Source organism: Poromitra crassiceps (genome assembly GCF_964638095.1).
Source record: "Poromitra crassiceps genome assembly, chromosome: 10".
In the NCBI taxonomy this organism is placed as follows: Eukaryota; Metazoa; Chordata; class Actinopteri; order Beryciformes; family Melamphaidae; genus Poromitra; species Poromitra crassiceps.
This window is the reverse complement of record NC_139631.1, coordinates 20,808,090-20,834,028: the sequence shown is the minus strand read 5'-3', so window position 1 is coordinate 20,834,028 and position 25,939 is coordinate 20,808,090. Positions and strand designations below refer to the sequence as shown.

Sequence of the window (25,939 nt, the reverse complement as noted above, 5' to 3'; positions counted from 1 at the left end):
GCGTTCCTCCGTCCTGTGCACTGGTCTTGTATGCCCTATCGGGACAGGCTGTAATCAAGAGGACTTAATTAGAGAGGACTCAGTGGGAGGCAGAGAAATCTTGGGACTCGCCCTGCCATGGACAGAAATACCCGCTGGCCTTCACCATAGGAGTCATGTACTCACTGCAACGTTTGTGTGAATGGAGAAAGCTCACTTTTGACTGTCTATCTGATCAAGACAAAGTCTGATAATCAAAACATAACCTGGTGAAAAAGATATTTGACCCAAAAGTCTTCCAATGATGAACTTTAAAGGGACACTTCACCAAAAAAAAAAAAAATGCTGATTTATTTTGCACATGATCTCACACATATCCGAAAGCTATAAACAGTTTTGCAGACACTCATTTAGTTTGACAGTTATCGAGAGACTTGAGTTAAGTGTGGACCAGTGATGCCATCGCAATGATTCAGTGCCTTCTGATGACATCACTGCTCCACACTTAACTCAAGTCAGCTCTCAATAACTGTCAAACTAAATGAGTGTCTGCAAAACGGTTGACAGTTTTCGGATATGTGTGAGATCATGTGCAAAATAATAAGTGTCCCTTTAATGGATGCATCAGTTTATCCTTGCTCACTGTATGATACAATTTTGCATTGTATAGATTCACTTCTATATGGCTGTTCCTTATACTATATATGGTTGAATCCCAAAAAGGAGGTGAGGATGGGAGGTAGAAAGGGAGGGAGGAGATGCGGGAAATGGAGGGATGGACATCGTTTCGTAGTTAGCAGGCTTTTTAGAGCTTGGAAAAAACCTCAGTATAACTTAGTAGGGAGGGCGGGTGCTTGGAAGCTCTCCTCCACCCTTACTTTCCTCTCATTCCTCCATCCCTCCCTTATTCTCTCTTTCTCTCTGTCTTTCGCTCTGTCTTGTTCTGCTCAGAGGACAAACCCAAGATATCACATTCTGTAAGTATATATTTCTATTTTAAAGTGCATGTTGTCAAAGAAGAAAGGTTGAGATAAATATTTCAGGGGGTCCAGGACGGTCTGTGTATCCTGACATTTCAGAAAGTTGTTTTTTAAGTTGATTTATTATCTGTTTAATATTTTATTTAAGGTTGAGCGATACATTGCTTTTTCCTTCTCAGCATCAGTCATCACTGAGTGTCATGTTTTGACAACAGCAGTATTATTCTATTGCCAGAAACATCAGAAAATGCTTTGTGTCAAATTTAAATTGAATGAAAAACATCTCATAATTAATATCCATTCCAGTGAATGCCTCCGGTCTGTCTGACTCTGGCAGGAATCCAGCTCCTAATAATGTCACTTTGATGACAGGCATGTTTTATCTGTAAATGCGATGCCAAGAGCTGTAGCTAATAGACTGTAGAAGCTAATGATGTTTCACATGATCATATGAGATTACATCTTGAGATACTCAAATGACACATGAAATGGATTAATTGCATGACGTCTGGATGGCCTTCAGTTGAAGGACCAGTGGATTCCCGGAGATGTAATTATGGCTTGGTTAAAATTATGGTGCAGTGAGTCGCCATCCTATAGCTGTGCATCCAAGGAGGAAGATCCAGCCTAACATCTGGTTCATAGTTTGTATTAGGCCTATATATGTACGACCACACAGGGAGACGTGGGTACATACAGTGTAAATCACAGGAGCAGCAGGCAGGCTATAACATGATGCTGATTAGAAGCTTGTCTTTACAGCTAAGCATTGTCTAATTACATACTATCTTAAGTGTTAAAATGTCAAATGCTAACAGATTCAGGTTTCCCCTAAACGCAATTTTGACACTTTTGAATGCTAAAGCAGCCTCTTGATTTCAGATTCAGAGAACACTTTATTGGCATAAATCAAGTACTGCGTGTTGCCAAAGCATATTACAGTAGCACAGGACAAAATCAGGTACAAAACAGATTTTCTTGATTTCTTGAGGGAGGGGGGTGATGGAGGGACGGAGAGAGAGAAATAATCTAATATTGGGGAGTCTACAGGAGAACAGTTTATTCAGTCAGTCTGTACTGTAACGGTTTTCAAGACACAACAGTAAATGCAGGTTCCCTGCCTGCAGAAATATCTTCATCAGGTCTCTGCCACTGTGGTCTGCTGTGAGGCAGCTGCTGCCCAGAGTAAATATAGAGGCCACGGCCACAGGTCTCCCACGCCTCCCTGCTCCCTGGGGAATATATAGCTTCCTCTTGGCTTTGGTGTGGTGGATGGGTGGCCTCCCTACTCCCTCCACTTGACAAATTATAAACCCTTCAGCACCAAACTCACTGTCTCCACCCCGAATAAGTAATGGCTACTCCACTGCCTGCTAAAATAGATCTGATACAAGAAAGAACAGCCTGAAAGAAAACCTGAAAGAAAAAGAAAAATAATTTTCCTTTAATGCATATTTTAGTTGCATTACACAGAAACACCTCGAAAAACATTCATATTATTTTCATTGTGTCTGTTGCATGAATATTTGACTGTGTGGGTCCTGTTTTGCCTCTTGATTCAAACCACCCTGTTGTTGTTTCAGGACTCGGAAGAGAAGATGACTTCCTGCTCGGTGTTGCACCTCTCCTGTGTCGCCCTGCTCGTGCTCTGGAGCAGCGGGTGTCATGCCTCTCCCCTCTTCAACACATCCATGGACGGCAGCGGCGATGACGGCAGCGAGCCGGAACTGCTCTTCCCGACCTCCTTCTCCACCCGAGCTCCCGCTCACGTCACCTCCGCCACCAGCGCTCCCTCGCTCACCAACACCATCACCACCACCATGATCCGCCTGAAGGACTTCGTCCTCAGCCGAGTGGTGGACTTCCTGCAGGAGAACCTGCTCATCATCATCGTGGTGACCTCTCTTCTCATCGTCATGGTCTTCATCATCTGCTGTGCCTCCGCCATGAGTCATAAGCGCAAGTTGGAGGCCCACAAGCCCGTGGCTCAACCAGCCAGGAAGTATGTGGCAGACAAGACCGCAGGGGTCAAGGGTTCGAGCGACTTCCAGGACCGGCCGTACGCCGTCGACCACGTCAAGAGGATCCAGACTCAGACCTCCCCCAAGAACCTGCGTGTGCCCTCTAAGGCGCTGGTGGGGGAGAAGGGCAGGGACGTCCGGTCGTCGCCTCGCCAGGAGGTCAGGAAGGTGAGAGAAGCAGACGAGGTGGAAAAGAGGAGAGAGGAGCCCCAATTCAAAGCAAAGCCCAAGCAGAGAGAGGAGGTGCAGCAGAGCTCCAGCCAGCCTGTAGTCTGCACCTGCCATCTCAAAAAGGCAAACCACTAGGAGGAGAATCTCAAGGCTGGTGCTGACATGAGAGATGAAATGTAGGGAATCGAACCGTGAAATACATACAGTACATAAGGAGACAGGTGGTTTATTCCAACAGAGGTGGGCAAAATATATCTAAATGTCTTGTGAATCAAATTAGAATAGCAAGATGAGATACATGCCCTTGGTATAAAAAAGAAAAAAAAAAGAAAGAAAAAACATGAATTGAAACAGTAACAAACATTTGTGAACATATGAAATACTACCTGTTTTTTTGTTTTTATTATTATTATTATTATTATTATCTAAAGCTAAAAACTCAGTTGAGTAAAATCTCAAGTGTGTTGCTATGGTTACCACACAAAGCCTGTCTCTATAAATGTTGATCCCATTTCCCCCAGTTTTCATTCTTCTAGACCTTAAACATCAACCCCTGATAGCAGGTGTGTGGCTAGCTAGAGGGAACACCATGGGACTGGAGAGAGAATAGAACAGCGGTCTATTTGCCTCATGTAGCCTACTGCTGAGGCCTCATGGTGTAGCTTACTAATGCAATCAGCTGTTTTTTAATCATTGATTAGTCTCAACAGCCTAATATCACACCACTGTGCCATTAAGGTAGCATAACAGAGATTTTTTAATGGTCAAGATTTTCTAGTTTGATTTTCTATTGTCCGTCTTGTCTGTCTAACCCTAACCCTGTAATTCAATATCTTAAAAATGTAAAACTCCCTGGAAGCAGTCTACAAGATGATGATTTCCCCATGCTTGCCAGGTAGAAATGACAAAATAGTACTTCTGCATGTACAGTATTTTAAATACATGTAGCTGAAACCACCATCCTGGTGTTTTTAGCTATGGCACTGCTGATGGGCCGTGCAGACTACAGCGACGTTTGTCGGGTGTAGACGCCGTCTTCAATTGGTCGATTTCAAATTGACCCCTCCTCTTGTTGCTGCTGTCTGCCGCTCATCGCCTTGCAAAGCATGCTGGGATACCTGGCGACATATCCAATACAAAATGAATGGGCAGCAGCGACAGCAGGCATCTACACGAGACAAATGTTACTGTAGTCTGCACAGGCTGTGAGTCTCGATTGATTGATCTTGTTGAGGTTTTAATCCTTGATCTCCTCCCATACAGTAGCTACGTGCCCTGGTGCTGAAAATAGTTGAGAGAAACTTGGCCATCAAATGTTGATATTTGTGAAAGTTTGATAATTTATTTCTTGTGTTTCCATGTTTCTGTTTGCTCAGTCCAATAAGATCTTTGGTGCTGTAAATGAGATGCCAGTAACCTTGATTTATTGGATGTGATGTAAAAAACCACAATCTCCTCATATTTACTTTCATATTAACTTCATTTTGTATTTACATTGTGTTATTTCATATCATATTGGATTTCACTCTGAGGCTCTAATTCACAAATGTTTACACCCAAAGCTTCGGGGTAGCTGAACAGCAAAAAATAAAAGAAAGAAAGAAAGAAAGAAAGAAAGAAAGAAAGAAAGAAAGAAAGAAAGAAAGAAATCATTATTTTGAGCATCCCTATTTGTCTGAATATGTATTTTTGTTGGTAATTTGGGTGAAGGTCAGCCTTAAAATTACAAATAGTTTTCTGGAAAACAGCTTTAATTTGTTCTTTAGAGTAAACGCTTTGTGAATCAGAGTTAGAGTTTTTTCAAAACTGAATATTGGTCATATTTATGTATGAGATAGATTTTAGGAATATAGTTTATTGCTTTTAATGTTATGTTTTTTTCTGATCTAAATCAAAAACCTTTTCTGCTAGTGTTATTATTTTAATATGGTTTGACTTAGACCAATGGAGGCGAGTAAAGACATAAAATCAAAAGCTGAGATGTTTTTATTTCACATGATTTGACTTTAAATCCATATTACACTGGAGATGAACATCTGAAAAAAGAAAAGCTTCAGCTCACTGCCCCATTACTTGCTATCGACTCTATGAATTTAAACCCTGTGTGATATTCAGTTTGCATTAGGGCCGGAATTTGATATGTTTATATACTTTTTTCCTCATTTAACCAAGATTGTTTTCCAAATAGCTTTCGAGGCAGATTCCTCTGTAAGTGACAGTTTTGTTTACAAGATGATAATTAATTTCTCTTTGCTTGAGTTTAATAAAATGGTTGATGTTGATGTATCTGTCGTTATTGAAAATGTGTGGCGGAAACGGTGGAAATCGTTTCATGATGAAAGTCAAACAGTTTTGACATTTAACAAGAAACCTAACATTAGAAATGACATGAAAGGGTGAAAAAGACAGGATCCTAGCTACATGCACATTATGTATAACTTTGGAATCTGTAATTTTGAGCTATTTACTCAAGAACCATGTGTAGCTTTAGCTATTTTTACGGTTAATGTCAGATTTGTAATATCTGTCCTCTTCTAAGTTATAAACGTTGTATTTACATCTAGGTGCAAGTACACACTCACCCACACCCACACCCTGTGCTGGCGTCTCCTCCTCATTTTATGCTTGGCCTTGGTAAGGTAGTCGGCCCCACCATGTGAAGTCCTGCACAAACACAAAGGCAGCAAAAGGCACTAGACGAGCCTACAAATGACGAGAGCCCCCTTTGTCCTGCTGCTGTTCCCTGAATAAGTTCTATACATATTTCAACAGCCATCAACCAGATACATGCAGCACTTTTCCTCCACAGCATGACATGATGTCTTTCCCATTAAAATCTTGGAAGCACTGATTTGTTTCTATTGAGGCAAAAACTCTGATCTTTATTTCAAATAACTTTTGTGTCTGATGTGTGGAACCTCTGAGTGCCTCCAGGTTAATGCTGCCCTCATGTGAACGATGCAAGTACTGACAAGTCCTCCAGCAAACAGATTTATATTCATGACTTTGCTTTTAAAACTACTAGTTATATTTTATGGGTAGTTTCTTTATAAATGCCAAGAAATTGACCAACAACTATTGTTAAATTTGTTTAAAAAAAATAGTGCATAAGAATGTTATGTTTCATAAGAATTAACTAGAACACAAATAGGTTTTGAATAAAAAGTAAGAGTTTGATTAGGATGATCAGCAGGTATTCAGAGTGTCAGCTTACCCAGAGCAAACATCAATGTTGGCAGAACAGCTCAAAAGCAACGCGTAACCTTGTAGTAGCTGAAATGTGAGAGCTGACAGAGCCGCACTAGGGTCAGATTCCCTGCTCTTTTGTCAATGAGGTGCTAAATAATTCTGCAAAATACTACCTTCACTTTCACTCTCCCACCAGGTGATAGGAAGTTACAAGGCCACAGGACCACCCAACCAAGCTCTGTCAGAGGCCTGCTTGCTACGCTCACCTAGCTAACGCTCACCCTCTCTTAGGGTTAAACCACGAGAACCTCCACCTTCGGTAACCTCAGATGAGGGAATATTTAGGGCAACTGCATGGTTTCTTTCGCACTGCACCTACTGTGAAAGCTCCCGGCATATATTGCATTTTGATGCATCTCATTGTTTGCCACTGACAAAAGAACCCGGAGCTCTGAAAACAGTTTGAATGGTGAAGAGGATCCAGAATGGGTAATACAGCACCTTAAGGCTATCGTTAAACTTTGATGAGCATCTGCTTGAAATTCTCAACAGCGGTCATTATCTTTAGAGAGACAGTTGATCATGTAAGGACCACTGGGAAGCGAGGCTGCCAATCTCTTCGGAGGAGTAGATATGAGAGAATGGTGAGTGATTGATCCTCAATACTTTATTCTACGCTGTTTGATGTTTACTAGTAAAGGTCAAGCTTATCTTATCTGGATTAAAATGACAAACAACGTAGTGGACTTCGGATTGTTGCCCATTGTATTCACACTCGTCATGTCGTGCTCTCTCCTCCCTCACAGTGAGTCATGCCGTGGTGCCGATGTGGTGTCCTACTGGTTCTCTGTGTCTGTCCTCTCACCTGCCTGGTGATGTCTCCCTGTCCACCCGGCTGCTGCTGTCCTCGCCCGGGGCTTTTGGTTCTCTGTGAGTCCCTGGGTCTCAGGTCCTTCCCTCGCACAGTCCCCCTCAGTACCTCGGGCCTCTCTGTGGCCAGAAACCAGATTTGTAACATAGACCACCTGCTCCGGCCCTTCGCCGGTCTGCACGAGCTCAGCCTCAGTCACAATCAGCTGGCCCGCTTCCCTCGCGGCCTGCCGTCCAGCCTGGAGACGCTGCAGCTGCAAGAGAACCGCATCACCTACATCACCTCCGGCGTCATGCGGCAACTGGGGAACCTCACTCGGCTGGATCTGGAGGACAACCGCATTCGTGCCATCCAGCCGGGAGCGCTTCAGGGCCTTGGGAAGCTGCAGGTCCTGACACTGAAGGGCAACAAACTAACAAGCCTGCCTCTGGATCTTCCACCCTCACTGACCCACTTGGACCTTTCGGCTAACTGCATCTCTGCCCTGGACCTGCCCTCGCTGTCGGCACTGGTCAACCTGCAGGTTCTGAAGATCAACAGCAACTGCCTGCGTTCGGTCCCGGAGAGCGCCTTCGACCGCCTGCCACGTCTCCGATCTGTGGACTTGGCGAACAACCTGTGGGTGTGCGAGTGTGACATTCTGTATCTTTACCGCTGGCTGCTGAGTGGGAGGCTGAGGATGGCCACGGACCTGGTGTGCACCGAGCCAGTTCATCTTGCACACCGTCTGCTTCTAAATCTTTCCGTCATGGCTATCTGTCCTCGTGTCCTGAGGCCAAATGAGAGAACCCACCAACTTGGCGTCTCCTCTAGACCAGAAAGAAAGCTGGAGACCCCGACAGTGAAGCCCACAGCACTGGCTGGAGTCCAATCCTCATGTGTAAAGAGCGATTTGGGAGGTCTGACAGATGGATCATCGCAGCAAAAATCTAAGGAAACAGCCACCAATGCTGGACTCCTACCTGAAGTTCGCAAACAGGATGTCCCTTTGACTCATATATTACATGAATACTACTCGTTAGAGACTCTCAGCTATGAAGAGTGCTTGTCCCTCAATGCAACACCACCATCTGTCACCCTGCCCCATGTTAAAACAACTACGTCTCCCCCTGACGAGGAGCCAAGGTGCCTAGACAATGTCACAGGACAGTACCCTCAGAGAAATGCTACCTCTATTGATGGGACAGGCTCCCCGCTTTCCACAGACAAGGCTGGCCCCTTGCCCACTCCCAACCCCCGGCCAGTGGCTCAGCAGGACTCTGCAGTGGTCATCTCTCTGCTGGTGGTGTTGTGTGTGTTGGTAGCTCTCTTAATGCTGGCAGTGCTGCTTGTACTGAAAAGAATCCTGATGCACCAACAGAGAGTGGCTCCACTGCAACCATGTCCAAGCTAATTTAAACTCCTGAGAAATTAAAGTTGGCCTAATTTAAATCTGCTGGTTGATGATCGACACAGACGACTTTAACACATCTCTACTAATTCTCAGTAAGAATGAGACAAGCGCATACACAGAATCTTATGTCCTGTATCCAATGTGTTATATTCTGTATGTGTAGTTTAGCTATTGATATACGTTCACCGAGCACTTTATTAGGAACACCTGTAGACTTGCTTATTCATGCAATTATCCATGCAGCCAATCATGTGGCAGCAGTGCAGATACAGGTCAGCAGCTTCAAAGAAAGCTGCTAAATATATGATCTCAGTGACTTTGACCGTGGCACGGTTGTTGGTGGCAGACTACCAGGCTTTCAGTATTTCTGAAACTGCTGATCTCCTGGGATTTTCACAAACAAGTCTCTTAGAGTTTACACAGGCTGCGAAAAACAAAACAAAGAAAAACAAAACATCCAGGGAGTGGCAGTTTCATGGCATGGACGGAGACGCCTTGTTGATGAGAGAGGTCAGAGGAGAATGGCCTGACTGAAAGGCTTCAGTTACTCAGATAACCTCTTTACTGTGGTAAACTGGTGAGCACAAAGGCAGCTCAGAATGCAACATGTGAAACCTGGAGGCGGATGTCACGTTGGTAGCTGGTTGACATTAAGCTGAAAGCTGATACCTACAGTATTAGATAATGTTCCTAATAATGTGGTCGGTGAGTGTATAACTGCATTTTTAAAGTGAATCCTCCTAATGACCACTGAGTTTATATACCGTAATCAGTCATGCCAAATAAAGCTTTAATGCCAAAAAATATACACAACAAATACAACTCAAATTACAACTCCTCATTTCTATATATAGTTAATTTTCCTTGTAGACAGACACCCTGCAACAAGAATAATATTGAACTAACTTGAGAATCATTACAACCAAAGGGGCAAGAGTACAATTATTAATTAATACACAGGACAAGATGTTACTATCCCTTGTGCCAAAATCCAAGGAAAAACACATTTAGAAGCCCAATCCAGAATAAACAGCATTAACACCTACGCCTAGAAGTAGCAGTTATGTTCTCCGATATGAGAATCTTTGCTTGCGCTCAAATTATTGAAACCACAGCAGTGTTACAGGAAGGTTTCCATAGAGTTTCTAGGGGGTAACAGCTGACTTTTCCCACCGATCTGCCCAACAAACACTGCAATGCATCATTACCATGCTGGTGCTGCTGAGATACAGTATCACTAAAGGGACACTGATACTAACTGCTGGCTTTCACATGCTCCTCCTTCTCATCCTGCTGTTTGAGTCTGTAGTTTGACAGGGCTGCTCTTATGGCATCTTCTGCAAGCACTGAAAGAGAGGGAGTAGATAAGTTAGAGAAACAGTCGCATAAATTCCAACCATGCAGCAAAACCTGTTATTTTCAGAAGAATATTGTGTTTTTTGACCAGTGTGTGATACAATACACAAATGAATGATTTACTTTGTTGCCTTGAACTTACTAGAGCAGTGAAGCTTGACTGGAGGAAGGCAGAGCTCTTTGGCAATGTCTGTGTTCTTGATCTTCAAAGCCTCATCAATCTGCATGATGGAAAACAGAATAACCAGAAATCCCAGAAACCAAAACATTGTGCTTATAACAAAAAGGCAATGGCCACTGTTTGACTTCAAACTCGGATGTGCCAACTTACAGATTTCCCCTTCACCCACTCGGTTACCAGAGAACTAGAGGCAATAGCTGAGCCGCAGCCAAATGTCTTGAATCTTGCTTCAACAATCTTTCCATTTTCATCCACCTGGACCTGTAACGAATCAAGATTCACACTGCATATTAATTAACTGCATAATGTGACACTGACTGACTGGAAGACAGACAGGGACAAACACCACAGCTCTTTGACCTCCATCCATACCTGAAGTCTCATTACATCACCACAGGCTGGTGCACCCACCAATCCAGTCCCCACGTTCTTGGCATTTTTGTCAAGGGAACCCACATTTCTGGGGTTCTCATAGTGGTCCACCACCTGCAAAAAGACAGAGAGGAAACAAAATACAGATATAACTAGGCTAGCAACGTTTGTTGTTCAGTCATGTTGTTGAGAGAGGACGATAGTATACCTTTAACGTTACTGGCGAAAACAAACACGCCCTATGCGTGTTTGTTTTTTACACGGATAACTATAAATATTCTGTTCATGTGAAGGACAAGTTGAAGACATTAAATTGATTACCTTTTTGTGATATGAACAACGTTCACTCAGCTCCGGGCCGAGTAACCTTCTGCCAAATAACACCAGCGGGGACGCACACTTTCCTAAGGAGACCATCGCCATGTTTTATTTTTTGCGATCTGTGGTAGACAGACGATGATTCACGGAAACTGCCGAGTGATCACGAGGGGAGGTTACCCTGCTAGCCCGGCCCCCGGCCAGGGGAGGGGACCCGTGCGCGTGGCCAGCGGTGAATTTCACTGGTCCGTTTTGTGAGGGGGCAGGTCAGGTGTCAGGTATAATCAGGTATAATGTATTATTCACCGATAACTGCTATTATTATTAACCAAGTGAAATATATTGTCAGACTCGTCAGAGGCACTTTGGGTGCAGAGCAAAACACACAGTCACAGCAAAACGGCTTACAACCAAAGAGTTTAACTAACAAACACAGCGATCAACAGACTCAAGTTTACTGACAGGCTCCACCTCTCGCGATGCTAGCTTGTTGTTACCAGGCAGGCAGGCAGACGAGAGACAGCCAGTTTCCAACATGGCAGCGTCAAGCAACGCAGAGGAAACGCAGTTGCAAGATATGGAGGAAGATGCAGGAATGGAACGAGAGATGGAATCGGACGAAGAGGACGGCATGGGTGTCGAGAATTCAGATGACGAAGAGGACGAATCATCAGAGGACGAGAAAGAAAATGAAGCCGAAATCCAGCGTTTGGAGGAGCAGGTACTACCGTTAGCCAACTGCTAGCCACAATGAATGGGTTTTCCATATCAGCCGATCTTTAGCCATCAACAACGTCCAAACTGTGGACTACTAACGTTACGCAATATGGTTTAATCATAGAAATGTAACTAGCTAACTCTACCGTTAAGTAGAGTTAACGAGCAAACGAGCGCGCACCGTGCAGTACAATGATGTGACACAATAATGAACGTCATTAGCTTCCCAGCAAATCGTTGATGCTAATAGGAGTCTCTGTAACGTTACCCACGCGCCTTTTTTTGGGGGTGTCCATGTGGCTATGGGCTTTTTACTTACCAATGTCACATTACAGCTGTCTGAAGTAACGTTACAGTAGCGATAACGTTAGCTACAAGTTTGAGTGTCATGTTAAACTGTTGTCTGATGATTCAAAATGTGTCGCTCTGCCTCTGTGATTGAATCTGTTGCAGCAGTACGCACTATACGTGCGTGTGTGTGTGTGTGTGTGTGTGTGTGTGTGTGTGTCATTGCGTTCATTTGCTTTAGTCTCCGTTTCTAGACCACATAAGGACAACTTGGTTATATGTTGTTATTGATCAAGTTCTTGCCTCTCCTTTGTGTGATTTTCAGCTTTCAATCAATGCATTTGACTACAACTGTCATGTGGATCTCATCAAACTACTAAGGCAGGAGGGAGAGCTGCTCCGTCTGCGTAGGGCGAGGCAGAAGATGAGTGAACTTTTCCCACTCACTGAAGGTCGGTGTATGACTATTATTTTGAGATCAGCAAAAGCCAATTCATAGCAAGGATACAAATGTACTGTCTCTCAAATTTTCCTGAAACCACAATTTTACTTACCGTGCAGAGATCTGGCTAGACTGGCTCAAGGATGAGATTCGCCTGTCCGAGGAGGAGCCCAACCGGGAGAAAGTCTATGAACTATTTGAGAAGTCGGTGAAAGACTATATCTGTGAGTGCTTTACACAATTATTACTCACTGCCTTTGATTTGCTGCGCTGTCATGGTGAGGATCTAATATTTAGGCCCTTGTCTTTACACCCAGGTCCAGATATTTGGCTTGAATATGCCCAGTACTCAATTGGTGGCATGGGGTCACCAGGTGGGATTGACATGGTGAGGTCCATCTTCGAGAGGGCCTTGACAGCGGTGGGCCTTCACATCACCAAGGGAGAGACTGTGTGGGAAGCATACAGGGAGTTTGAGAACGCCATGCTGTCCACAGTACAGGTTTGAGTTTCCTTCAGTAGTATAGATCCAGTGTTTCCCACATAATCCAAATCTGTTTGTGGTGGTAGGTGGGTTGCAACATGAAGGCGAACATTTTCCACATAGCTTAGTTATTAAGAGCCTGCCTGGTTTGGGGTTGCTATGGCGATTAATTGGCTTGTTAATGCAACCTGTTGCAGACAGTGACCAGTAGATTCTTTTTAACAGTAAGGTTTCTTTTGTTTACTTCTATGATTTCAACATGGATTTCATTGTTCACAATGAACAATTAAAGGGTATCTGTGTGGGAAACACAGATCTCACTGCTCATCATTCACACAGACACACACACCCTTGTATTTGCTCTTAACTGTTGGATGCATGCATATGCTAGAGAAACTTAAAGCTTGATTTTGAAAAGGAGAAGGTTTCTGAGAACAAAATTAGACTCTGCAAGGTCATAAATGTTGCACCTGACCAAAGCATACATTTAGTCGTAGAAAATACAAACCTAAAATGGATGATTGAACTCCTTTGATGCCACACAAAATAGGCTTTTCCTGAATTTTTACACCATTTTCTGTCCTTCCTTTCTTCTCAGCCTCCCGCTGGCAGGGTGCTCACCCGTGAGGAACAGAAGCTGCTGAAGACTCAGCTTGAGCGCATCCATACCCTGTTCCGCCGCCAGCTGGCCATCCCCTTGATGGGTACGGATCCCACCTCCTCTGTCCAGAGGGGGTGCTGTAAAACGGGGAGGATTGTTATCGTGTGACGGAATTGCATGTCATTAGCCTGACATCGGCAGGCCAATTCGCAAATGCAAATGAGTCTGGAAACTCAGTTCAGTGCATCTGGACACAATTGGATTACCACCAATCAGAGCAAGAAAAGGTGTAGCACATCTTGGTTGTGTATGAAAATGCCTCAACGGTGCTCCTCTGTCAGTCACAGTCATCATATCAAACCCGCCCCATATTAGATAAATGGTTGTGATTGGCCAGACCGTTGTCAGGTTAGGTGGAAATGGGGCTGGGCAATATGACTTCAAATCGATATGATTATTTCAGACTTTTACCTCGATTATGATTAATGAACAATTATTTATTTTATACGCTTTTTTCAACACTGCCCTCGTAGTCTGTACAGTTTGTTGGCTCGGTGTTTCTCGCTCGTTTTTGCTCCTCCTTGCCGATAGCTTTGCTTTGAGTGAACGCCTTTGAGTTGGACGGGCGGATGCACGTGACGGGGAACATATAGAATTTTTAAGAGGACAGTTCTTGAAGGCATGTATGTGGAAAGTATTAACCAAATTAACATTAATTAATTAAATTAATGAATTAATTGACATGAGCAAGATTAAGTCAGTGAGAAATTCTCAATGTCGGTTTCGATACATTTTCTGTTAATTGCTCAGCCTTAGGTGGAAATCTATCTGAATGGGAGGGGGAACAGATGTATGCCAGAGGAAATTAAACATGAGCTGGCAAACTGGTCAGGTTTCCAGGCAGGCATGTCATGGCTCACCTGGGAAATGGTGAATCACCTCCATTTAAAAAGATCTTTTCGAGCGGGGGGATGCACTGCTAATGCTAATGCGGCCTTATGGGATAAGCTGAGTGTTGAACAGTCTGTGGTGTGTGGTGAAAAGCTTTAGCCTGTAGGTTTGCAAACACATCACTCCTCTCCAGGCCCAGTTGCACACTCCCTGACCAGCTTTTCAGTTAATTGCGGGAGGACTGGACTAGAGATAGCCAGATGGTCTGGTATTGTGCACGTTTTTTTCCTGGCCCAGCTGAATGGACACCAGAGGCATTTCTGGAACGAGTCAGCCTCTCTTGTCAATAACCTGTGCCAGCATTCTGCTTAGAATCCGTCTTTATCTGAACATGTCAGTTGTTCCCTCAGATTATGGGGACAAAGAAAAGGCAGTATATTAAAATATGCAAATGTATGTTTTTCTACAGCACACATTTGTCTGTCTTTAAAAATCTAAACTTCCTAATATTTACCTTCTTTTTCATACTGTAACTAACTGGTTTAGGTTTGTTGGTAGTGTTGAGAAAAGAGAACAGGATCTCTAAAACTGAGAGAACTGTGCTCTTTTCTAGACATGGAGGCCACCTATGCAGAGTACGAGGAGTGGGCTGAAGATGGGGTGCCTGATACAGTCTCTCATCAGTACAAAAAGGCCCTGCAGCAGAAGGAGAAGTGCAAGGCTATTGAAGAGACCCTGGTATGTATCTTACGACACTTCCCCTTTCTCGTTTTTCAAATTCTCTGGCTGGAATAGCATTTATTAGTCTGATATTGTCCTCCTGCATCAATACCTGATGTGACTGAAATGTTTTGCAATGGATTTGATATGCCAATGTCTCACTGCAGCTGGTCGCGGAGCCTCCCAAGCTGGCAGAGTATCAGACCTACATTGACTTTGAGCTAAAGGAGGGTGATCCGGCACGCGTCCAGCTAATCTTTGAGCGGGCGCTGGCAGAGAACTGTCTGGTACCGGACATGTGGGCCAAATACAACACCTATCTTGTGAGTATTGTTGCCCTCCCCCCACAATCATGCAGCAGTGTTGGGCCGGGCACACTCTTTTTAGGGATCACAGTCAGGCAGTGATGTACCAGCTGGGTGGACCAAGTGCTCCAATTCAGTGCCAGTGGCCAAATGTATCAAGAGACATTCAGAGTTTGTGTGCATGTCCTCATCTCTCGACTCAAGATAGCTCCCAGCCCACAAAGAGCTCATAAGAAAGCCATGTAAATATTCTATTGCACCAATATTTCTGTTTTATTGGGGTGCACAATATGTAAGTTAAAGCCCCATTCAGCAACTTTTCCAAGTTTTGCTATTGGAGAAACTGCGCCCTCTGGATATCGCAGTTCAAAGTCAACAAAACACAGCGCCAGAAAGCTCTATGTACATGTTGTGACATCGGGTACTCGCCACGTGATGAAATAATAATTCATAGTTACGTGAAACGTCATTTTCGTAACAAATCCGCATCGAGGTACTTCCTTGTTTCCAGGAACACAACGCTCCCGCTGTAGAGCGCATGCGCACATCTTGCCTCCGGGACGCAGGCACCAAACTGCTTAGTCCCAGGAGAGGTCTTTGGAGGGCGGTGTGTGACCAATACAGGTGACATTCTCCCTGTTACAAGTCACTCTACCATCCTCAATGACTAAAAAGCTGTTATATTAAGGTGAAAAAGTTACTGATTGGGGCTTTAAGTTGTACACATTTATTTCCTCTGTATTCATTTAGCAGTGTTGCATGGAGGAATTTACCACCACTGCTAGATAAAATATGAAATTGAAATTAGCATTGTAATTTTGTCTTGCTGCTGTATAATCTAAAACTAAAATAAGTGTAGTTAAAATGTTTTAGAAATAATAATAAGAAGCAAAACAACCTCAACTTGAAACAACTTAGAGCCAAACAGCAACAATTTGGGACAAAACTAGAATGATCTCCCCAAGCACAGCTGCATACAATTACGGAGGAAACACTAATGATTTGTGGTCGACTAAATTAAACTTCATTCATCACTGAGTGAAAATGTAACAGCTCCTCTTCTCACTTGATCTGTCATGTTTTGGGACATGTTCCTCTTGCTGCAGTCGTCAGCTTACAAATGTACTTGATTATGGCAATATTGGGAGGAGGTGCTGTGTTGCACTGTAGAGCATCTAATCTTAATTACTCACAGCTAGATATCTCTCCCAACAGCTCCTGCTGAAATTTATTCATGAGTCTTTTAATTGCTTTAATGGAATGGTAATTGGCTGCTGACATTGCAAACCATAACTCACAGTATCCGGCGATTCATCAAGATTATTATCATCATGCTCCTCTGATTAGAGGAAAATGATTTTGCTAAAATGTTTTCTAACCCATTCATTCCCCAAATGTCTTATTGGATCTCTCAATTTTCGCTCGCAAGGTTCTAGAAGCACAAGGTCATGGAAGCAGCCACGCCTTGTATGAAAAAAGTTGTTAAACTAATGGTAGAAGTCTCCTGCTTATTATTCAGTGAAGTGACTACATTAATGGCGGTGGACTCTAATTGAATTGCTTTAAGCGAAGTGATTCAGTACTACTCATATTTCAAATTATAAATAACGGCTGAGGCCAATTTCCCCTCGCTGAACAATGTGAAAATGTGCACAACTGCACATAAAAGCAGCCTGCATTAATAAGGTAGAGCGGGGTGCTCTAAAGATGTTGCTACTCATATATAGTAATGATTGAAAATCTGCAAGAGTAGGTGGGATGTTACAAGATGTGGCCGCCCATAAAAAAGACTTTGTATATGCAGCAAAAAGTCTCACCACGTAGAGCAGCGACCCAGGTTCGAATTCGGCCCGCGGTCCTTTGCTGCATGTCCTCCCCTTGCTCTCTCCCATACCTTCCTGTCTGTCTCTAACTATCTCCCTGTCAAATAAAGCATGAAAATGCAAAAACGAGTCTCTAACAGACTCTTTAACCAGTGTTTAGAGATCATTAACCCCTTTTTCTATCCGTTTTCCTCTGGGTTCCACAGGACCGCCAGCTGAAGATCAAAGACATAGTTCTTCCCTCTCATGACCGTGCTGTCAGGAATTGCCCCTGGACCATGGGTCTGTGGAAGAGCTACCTGCTGGCCCTGGAGAGGCATGGGGCTGAACATCAAACCATCTCAGGTAACCACTCAGAATGTTTGATTTGTCATTTGTCTGTTTATTTTCTGAATGTTACAGTTCATTTACTGAGTTGTTTCACAAGCATTAGCAGGGGTTGACAGCTATGAATTAAATAGCATTTTGAATCTCTAAAGGATTTATGTACCGTAAATTCCGGACTATAAGACGCACCGGTCTATAAGCCGCGGGACCAAAATTGACTATTTTTTTCTTCTATAAGCCGCACCGGTCTATAAGCCGCGGGTGTTTTGATGTTTAATTACCATATGAAAGGGTTCGTGCACAGAGAGGAATGTCGGGAAAGAGATGGCTGTTTGGGGAAGCTCCCATTTATTAACATTTCAACAAAACAAAACAAAAGTCAGGTCACTAATCCCCAGACAAAATCACACAACAATAGGCTATATGTGCAGCAAACCTGTAACCAGAGAAGTCAAGTCACTAATCCTCGTCTTCCTCTTCTTCCTGCGTACTGAAACCACCAAAGTCCTCATCTTCAGTGTCGGAAACGAACAGGTTCAGGGTGGCTTCGTCAACCACTCTCCTCTCTCCTTCATTGTCACTCAAAACCAACGAACTCCTCTTCGTCACTGTCGGCATCGAACAGCCTCTGAAGCCTCTGACGGCCCTCAGCGCCAGCTGTGGCGGCGTCATCCTCTTCATCCCGCAGCAGTCCAGCGTTTTGGAACCCGTTGGTGATTGTGGATGTTTTCACACTCCTATAATATTCCGTGCTGAGACAGTTCCTCCTGCTGCACCGTCCAACGCCTCACCATTGACTCATCGATGCCCAGGTTACGCGCGGCTGCTCTGTTTCCCTCTTTTAATGCGAGATTGACTGCTTTCAACTTGAAAGCTGCGTCGTGTGAATTTCTGCGTACCTTCCCCATGGTAAGTGAGAGTGTTGCTTCTACTGCTCGTTCTCATGCTGTCGAGAACGAGCAAAGCTTTTTTTTGGTGAAAGAATCCTCCAGGGCGCTTCTTGTTAACAGTCCGAGTGAGTGGCAGGTCGAACGTCAAAGGCACTTCATCCATATTTATGATCTGCTCCGGTTCGATGGAATATTCCTTGATCTTCCTTTGTGTGAATTCGCCGAAGTTTGTGATTTTCTCCTGGTAGTCGGGGGAGGGAGTTGATGGCCGAGTGGCCGTTTGCTTACCGTAATTACCATATGTAAGTGGTCACGCACAGAGGGGATTGTCGGGAAAGAGATGGCTGTTTGAGGAAGCTCCCATTTACCGTATTACCGTAACATTTCAACAAAACAACATAACACAACACCACCGTTGTTTATTTTTACAGTGCACACAGTGTCCGCGGTGTGGTGAAAAGAGGGCAAGAGAGGAAATTAAAACAGAAGTGGATTTATAGTTAGAAAGAGTGCTAAAAAAGAGAGATTTTATTTGTATTTTTTTTTTTTTTCTGAAAAAATCCATAGATAAGACGCACCGTTATATAAGCCGCAGGGGCCAAAAAACGGGAAAAAAGCCGCGGCTTATAGTCCGGAATTTACGGTATGTATTATTGGTGAACATTGGCAAAATTGTATGTTTGTTACAGTGAGAGATGCAGAAATTAGATAAGTTAGAGAACCCTAAACTTCTTGAATCCACTTTTAAATATCAATAATAGTAGTATGGAGAAATATCCTACACTACATGGATTTTTCTGGGCCCAATCATCCTTGATTTGTGTCTTCTTCACAGACATCTTTGAAAAGGCGTTGAATGCAGGTTTCATTCAAGCTACGGATTATGTGGACATCTGGCAAGCATACCTTGACTACCTGAGGAGACGTGTGGATTTTAGCAAAGGTGAGAGCAACTGGTATGAAACCTGACATTTTCTTTGTGTCTGTGTGGAATCCAGTACAGATTTTGTTAACCTATTGAATGGTGTTATCCTACATTTCTCAGAATCAAGTAAAGAGTTAGAGGAGCTACGGACAGCCTTCTCTCGCTCTCTGGACTACATGAAACAAGATGTTGAAGAAAGTAAGTGGATTGCAGTCTTACTCGGCTTTAAGTGTATGTTTGTGTCATTCTTAGTTTTTATTCTCGTGACTTGACTCACTAATATCTTGCGCTTCTGCAGGATTCAGTGAAAGTGGGGATCCTTCCTGTACCATAATGCAGATCTGGGCAAGGATAGAGGTATGGGTGAGAAATAAAGAATTAAGATGGCAAAAGTTGACATGACACTAATTTTGAAAGGTTTGCTGCTCAGGACAAAGTTAGGTATTCCACATGCTACCAAAGTACAGTGAAGGAGAACGAGGCCACTGCTAAAAGACAGTTAAGATGAACTGCAAAGAAGTACAGTATAGATCTTTTGCTGAACTATAGTAGGAGTTTACCTCTTTTTCCACACCTGCTGCAAAATGTGTGACAATTTATGTTGAGTAGATGGGGTGGAAATAAATGAATTTCTATGATCAAATGATTTAATACTTTCTCTGGGCAATACTGAATACATTTAGTTTCAAAGTAAGACAGAAAATGCATATAAGTTTTACATACTTTTCCTCTGCATATAGGTGTAATATAGAAACGGTGCAAAAAGTGTCTCATATTTCTCCTTTCCTCTCCCTACCAGGCCCTCCACTGCAAGAACATGCAAAAGGCCAGAGAGCTGTGGGACAGCATCATGACAAAAGGGAATGCCAAATTTGCCAATATGTGGCTGGAGTATTATAATCTTGAAAGGTCCGTCAGCGCTCTACTTGACAAATAAATGAAATATAATTGTTAATTTAAAGTGCAGCGGCTAATACCTTTAGCCGCAACATTTAGCTAAAAAAAAAGTATGTGTGTGTTTTTTATTTCTTTTATTACTTACTTTACCCTTAGGTCTTATGGAGATCCCATCCACTGCCGGAAGGCTCTCCACAGGGCCGTCCAATGTACCTCGGACTACCCAGACCATGTGTGTGAAGTCCTGCTCACCTTTGAGAGGGTGGAAGGTGAGTTTTGGAAGAAAATAGTGTAATGAATCCCTGTTAGTGGGAACAAAACCTGTACACTGTGGCCAGCTGACTTTTTAATGTATGTATCTTTTTATTTATTTTATGTTTCTGGGCTTTTATTTTTTGTCTGTTGACAATGAGAAATACCAACAAATAAACCATAGGTAAAACATTTGAGTCCCTGGAACAACTGGGGAAAATATGGGCAGACATTGCATAATGAGGATATGATTAACACTCTTCCCTCCCTCACCAACAACTACCCTTGAGGTGCCATTGAGCAAGGCAGTAGAGGACTGGTTGTATATGTACTAGCAGTGGGTTTGTGTGAAATGTATGTGAAGTTGGTCGAAAAAGAGCATGAATGGTCAGCAAAATGTCCTAAGTAAGGGAAGATGAGGGATAATGTCTGTGTTCATAAATGACAGTGTGTCTCTGAATGCTTTGGTCGTCTCACCTACAGGTTCTCTGGAAGATTGGGATGTGGCAGTGCAGAAGACCGGGACTCGGTTGAACAGGATCAATGAGCAACGAGCAAAAGTAAGAGAACATCTCAGCACTGTAAAGCTGCCTTCACACGATAACCGCGAGGTAGAGCGGAGAAAGGTCAGTGTAGGTCAAAGTTTAAATGCAGCAGTGCACGGTGGCAAATTCAAGCGGTGCGCGACGCCACAGAAAACGACGACACAGCGGGCGCCCAGCTGTTTTACCGTGGCTCATGTGAGGGGGGGCGTAACAGTAACTGTAGGAGCCAAATTTGGCCTGGTATTATTTCCTGTGATTATCATGTGTAATACTTTATATGTCCTTGGGGTGTCGCTGTGCCATATTACCTGGGCTCAGGTGATCTATATAGGTACTGGCTTCACTATGGGTCACCAGGTGTTTTGACCCCGGAAGGGCAAAGGGTTTTTGACCGCTTCGCTGTGGCGCTACATTTGTTTGGTGTGCTCTGCCTTTTCTATGTTTGGACAACGAAATGGACTGTATTCACGTTTGTGCACTGGAGCAATAAATCCACGTTTTCATCTGAAGGACTGCCTCGATCGTTTCTCTACGCAACACACAACAATATGGTATCGTATTGAACATCAACAGAGCAAGCGCGTCAGCCAAGCTATCCGGTGCTTAAACAACTCAGTAGCTTACAGTATAGATTGGGCTCCATTTACAGTAACATTACAGTTCCGCATCACTTTTGCTGCTGTTGGCTCATGTTGCTGTCCTCCACCCATCTGTCAGGTGGCCGAGAAAGAAGCCAACCTGGCCCGCCAGGAGGACGACAAGGCTGAGCAGCGGCGGAAGTCCAAGGCAGACAAGAAGGTTCAGAAGAAGGGTCAAAAGGGTACTCGAGCTGGGGACAAGAGGAAAGCAGAGAATAATGATCAGAATGAATGGGATGAACAGTCAGGTAAGGAAAGATAGTCTGGTCTATACAGTTTGTATGATCAAAGTTTATTTTCCCTAGAAAGTATGACCTGTGAGAAATAGGGCTGGGTATCACCACTGATTTCCTGATTTAATATGATTCTGATATGCAAGGTCCTGATTCGTCTCCATTTCCAATGCGATACGATTCAATATTGATATTTCGGGTAAAATACCAATTTTGCTTGGATATGAAAGAGATTCTCAAAGAACTAATGCAGTAAATTGTACAAGGAACCCTTTAACCTGGTGCAGTATTAAAAAATAATGTTTACAGATGTTTACAAGCTCTCATGCTAAATCATGCTAAGAACCAAACCATGTGAGTCTAACGGGGTTAAAACTTTAAGCATCCACGGGAAAAGACATTAAAAGATCGATATTGGAATTTAAGAATCGATATCAGTACCTTCAAATAAATATCGATTCAATATCTATAAAATTGAAACCCAGCTCTAGTGAGAAAATCGGACGACACAATGTCATCTATGCTTTCTCTCTGTGTGCGACAGATCAAGCTCCTAAGAGGCACAGAGGAGACGGCGAGCCCGGCAGCGAGGAGTACATGGAGACAGAGGCGGGACTGTTTGGGCGGAAAACTCCGGCTGGCCACAAGCTCGGGCCACCTGGCGCTAAAAAAGCCCAGCAGGGGGCAGCAGCCACCACTCAAAGGCAGCAGGACGAGAAGCCCGAGCTCCGCAATGATGGCAACAGCGTGTTCATCAGCAACCTGGGCTACACCCTGGAGGAGCCGGAGAGCAAGCTCAGGACACTGTTTGAGACCTGCGGTCCCCTCCAGCAGGTCCGCCCAGTGTTCAGCAACAAGGGCACCTTCAAAGGCTATGGCTATGTACAGTTCGAGTCCCAAGCGTCTGTCCCCCTAGCCCTGAAGCTGGACCGACGAGAAGTGGAGGGCAGGCCCATGTTCGTATCGCCTTGTGTGGACAAAAGCACAAACCCCGACTTTAAGGTAAAATATCTTTTTATGGATTTGAAGGCGGATGAACATTCTATTCTATTCAGCTTGGGCTCATTTTTGTGTTATTATTAACATGCACTACCAGTGACCACTTGACATTCACTTCTCAATAGGTTTTCAAATACAACTTGTCTATGGAGAAACACAAAATCTTCATCTCGGGGCTGCCCTTCTCCTGCACCAAGGAGCAGTTGGAGGAGCTGTGCAAGAGTCACGGCACCATTAAAGAAGTTCGTCTGGTCACATATCGGTCAGGCAAACCCAAGGTGAGGCATTCTGCAGGGGGACAGGACAGCGTCCAGATGTTAGGCTACAAATTACCACTGATTCCGCAAATTAGCCCCACTTTTGACCATTCAATAGAAAGCACGTGGCTTTTTGGTCATAATAAATGTTGAGAAGGATTGCTTCCTATCTATCTGTAACATGCCAATTATTCACAAGAATTGATGCTTTTAAAATGTAGTGACATACTCATTAACCTCCTCTTGCTGTGGCTGTTCAGGGTCTGGCATACGTAGAGTTTGCAGATGAAGCTCAGGCTTCTCAGGCGGTGCTGAAACTGGATGGCATGGACATAGAGGACAACAAGATCTCAGTGGCCATCAGTAACCCCCCACGCAGAAGCATGAAGGACACACCTGGCTCCATGGCAGCCACCATGCCTCGCCAGCTCTATGGATCGTAAGCTTGATCCACTTCTCTGTCACGCTAACTGAAACATGCTTGTTTTCACAGTGAATGTATGCAGAAGTTACAGCATTGGCTCAGATTTTTAAATGTTACTGATATCAGATCTGCAGCAGCTGTTGACCATTGTTGAGATTTTACCTTTCAACAGATTGTATAGAGTTAAGTTGTGGAAATATACAATTCATCTTTGTATCAGTAATGGGAACTGCAAGTATGATCTAAAAAGGCATTTAGTTTAGAAGCAGCCATAATGCTAAGCTTATAGTCTCGTTTAGCGCTGTACCAGCACTGGAGAGAGTCTGGCTCAACCCACCATATTCTGCTATGGGGGGGAAACACTCTGCCTTGTTTACATTTCTTTAAACCAATCACATTCGTCTTCGGTGGCGCTAAGACCAACGACACTGTCCCTGCAAAATTGCGTCGGCGGAGAACTTGTTTTGGTGAAACCCAATGTCTAAATCCCTGCAAAAGAAAACATCACATAAAACAGTAAAAATAAACATGTAAATGCATGTAAAACTTGCCATTTTCAGCGTGTAGACAGCAGCGTAAGTGGATTCCCCTTTCCCGCTCCCATCTGAAATGGTAAATGGCAGAGCTTGTGTTGAGTCAGACTACGAAGCTTATAATTGGTAGCCTTTTCATAGTCCAGTACAAGAACAGAATTTGGGCCAAAAAAATCATTTTCTTTTCTTTTTCCAGGAGAGGGAGAGGACGCACCCAGCTCTCACTAATCCCTCGTTCCCTGCATCGAACAAGTGGGACCCCGAGCAAAGCGGCGAATGGGACTGCGACTAAACCAATACCAGTGAACGCAGCTGGAGACACTGGGTTTGAAGCACCGTCAAAACCTTTGTCGAATTCAGACTTTGCCAGAATGCTTCTCAATAAGTAAAGACGACAAGCGAGAGAATTATGACTTCATGTTGAAAGCCATCTTGTGTCCTTACAAATTAGTGATGGTGATTTTTTTCTTTCTGTAATTCGTTGACTGACTTCCCTTTAATCCAGTCTTGTTCCTGTCATCAGTTCCTGAGAAAGCCTTAATCACCCTAGCTCCTCCCCTTTTCAACGACCGAGTGAAGTTACTTTTGACCAGTATGACAGAAATGTTTCATGAGAAGTTTTTGTGTTTTGGGGGGAGGCTGGCAGATTTTATATGTATATAAAAAAATGTATCATATTTGTGTGTAAATATATAAATTTGTACACCTCATGTTGCAAGGTGTATTCTTTTGTTGTGCTATGTGAAAAGGATTTGACAGAAGCATAGGGGTATTTTTTTTATATATTCCAACAGCCAAACTTGTGAATGTTGTTTAAAAATAGGTATATGCAAATGTTGGACATTTCAGATGTGATGTATCATAGTTTGTGTGTGTACATATATTGGGTGTGCTACAATGATGAAAATACATTCTCCAGACATTTTTAGGAAAAATAGTACTTGTGTAACTTGAACTTATCTCGGTCTGCTATACAGTCACTGACATTCATGTTATGTCACACTTCTAAAGCTTCAGCTGGAATTATAAGTAATTTCTTCACAGAACTGTCCATAAGTTTACCTTCTTATGCTATGTTTGTTGTTTGTGCGTCTTCTGTTCAGTAGTATGGCCCTTTAGGGACAAATGATAAAATGAATATCATTAATAGTATATTGGTTAAGATTTTTAAGACTTCCTAAGAAGCTTGATTTGTAGGCGACTGTATGAAGGAGATGGATGTTATGGGAAAATGAAACATCTCTTGCCAGAGAGTGCAGACTCGTTGGCACGATGTTAATGTGTTGTGATGTTAGAAGAAATCCTTAATTTTACTGGCTACTGTACTTACCTAGGAGACAGGACACAAGCCTGCTTCTAACAAGCATCTAATCTTTCTTTAACTTTTGATGAAAACTAATTTTTTTGAAGTTCATCCAGTTAGGCTATTGCTACACATCCTATTTAAGTCTGCAGGGTCCATTGATACAAAAGAGTCTATGCAGCTTTTATTTTTATTTGTGTTCAAAGTATATACTTTTTCCATCTTGGGAAGAGTTTACCATTCGCTGATGTAGCTTTGCCACACTAGTTTACTGTGTACTGGAGTTCACTTGTTTGGATTGGGATTTTGTTTGGATTCTGTACATTATGTTCCGTGTTGAAATTTAAAAAACATCACCATTTGTAAAGAATTTATAACTTTGAAAACAGATGGAATCCAAACTATATGTATTGATATCACCACAGTGGCCTAATCGATAAAAAAAATTATGAATATATTGGGTCTGTAGAAGTTCTCATTTTTCTGTCCAATAAAAAAAGGTGGTGTATGCGCATTGTTTTTGTATAATTTCTATAGTCAAAGTTTTCAATTTGGTATACAGTAGAAGTAACAAATGGCTATTTCTAGCCACTTAGTTTATTTTCCTGCTTGTT

General features: G+C 43.2%; 3 protein-coding genes across 3 annotated transcripts; 2 read left to right on the top strand and 1 right to left on the bottom strand.

Annotated features, from left to right (window-relative positions):
* Nucleotides 1–831: 831 nt before the first annotated feature.
* On the top strand, nucleotides 832–5,433 carry tmem119a (transmembrane protein 119a). The gene is made up of 2 exons (XM_083644584.1): nucleotides 832–956; nucleotides 2,543–5,433. Exon 2 carries the CDS (start codon nucleotides 2,558–2,560, stop codon nucleotides 3,284–3,286), a length of 729 nt encoding a protein of 242 aa, XP_083500710.1. The 5' UTR covers nucleotides 832–956; nucleotides 2,543–2,557; the 3' UTR covers nucleotides 3,287–5,433.
* A 3,939-nt stretch (nucleotides 5,434–9,372) lies between these two features.
* On the bottom strand, nucleotides 9,373–10,958 carry iscua (iron-sulfur cluster assembly enzyme a). Its single transcript, XM_083644588.1, has 5 exons — nucleotides 10,835–10,958; nucleotides 10,514–10,627; nucleotides 10,292–10,402; nucleotides 10,103–10,181; nucleotides 9,373–9,950 (listed from the first exon to the last, which is right to left on the bottom strand). Exons 1-5 carry the CDS (start codon nucleotides 10,934–10,936, stop codon nucleotides 9,859–9,861), a joined length of 498 nt encoding a protein of 165 aa, XP_083500714.1. The 5' UTR covers nucleotides 10,937–10,958; the 3' UTR covers nucleotides 9,373–9,858.
* A 408-nt stretch (nucleotides 10,959–11,366) lies between these two features.
* sart3 (spliceosome associated factor 3, U4/U6 recycling protein) lies at nucleotides 11,367–25,796 on the top strand (the record flags this gene model as incomplete). Its single annotated transcript, XM_083644570.1, has 19 exons — nucleotides 11,367–11,552; nucleotides 12,162–12,288; nucleotides 12,398–12,502; nucleotides 12,596–12,780; nucleotides 13,361–13,466; nucleotides 14,868–14,992; nucleotides 15,142–15,297; nucleotides 17,309–17,447; nucleotides 19,155–19,262; nucleotides 19,365–19,442; nucleotides 19,543–19,601; nucleotides 20,044–20,153; nucleotides 20,298–20,410; nucleotides 20,877–20,953; nucleotides 21,656–21,824; nucleotides 22,354–22,811; nucleotides 22,934–23,086; nucleotides 23,326–23,504; nucleotides 24,219–25,796. 19 exons carry the CDS (start codon nucleotides 11,367–11,369, stop codon nucleotides 24,409–24,411), a joined length of 2,826 nt encoding a protein of 941 aa, XP_083500696.1. The 3' UTR covers nucleotides 24,412–25,796.
* Between the last annotated feature and the right edge of the window lie 143 nt (nucleotides 25,797–25,939).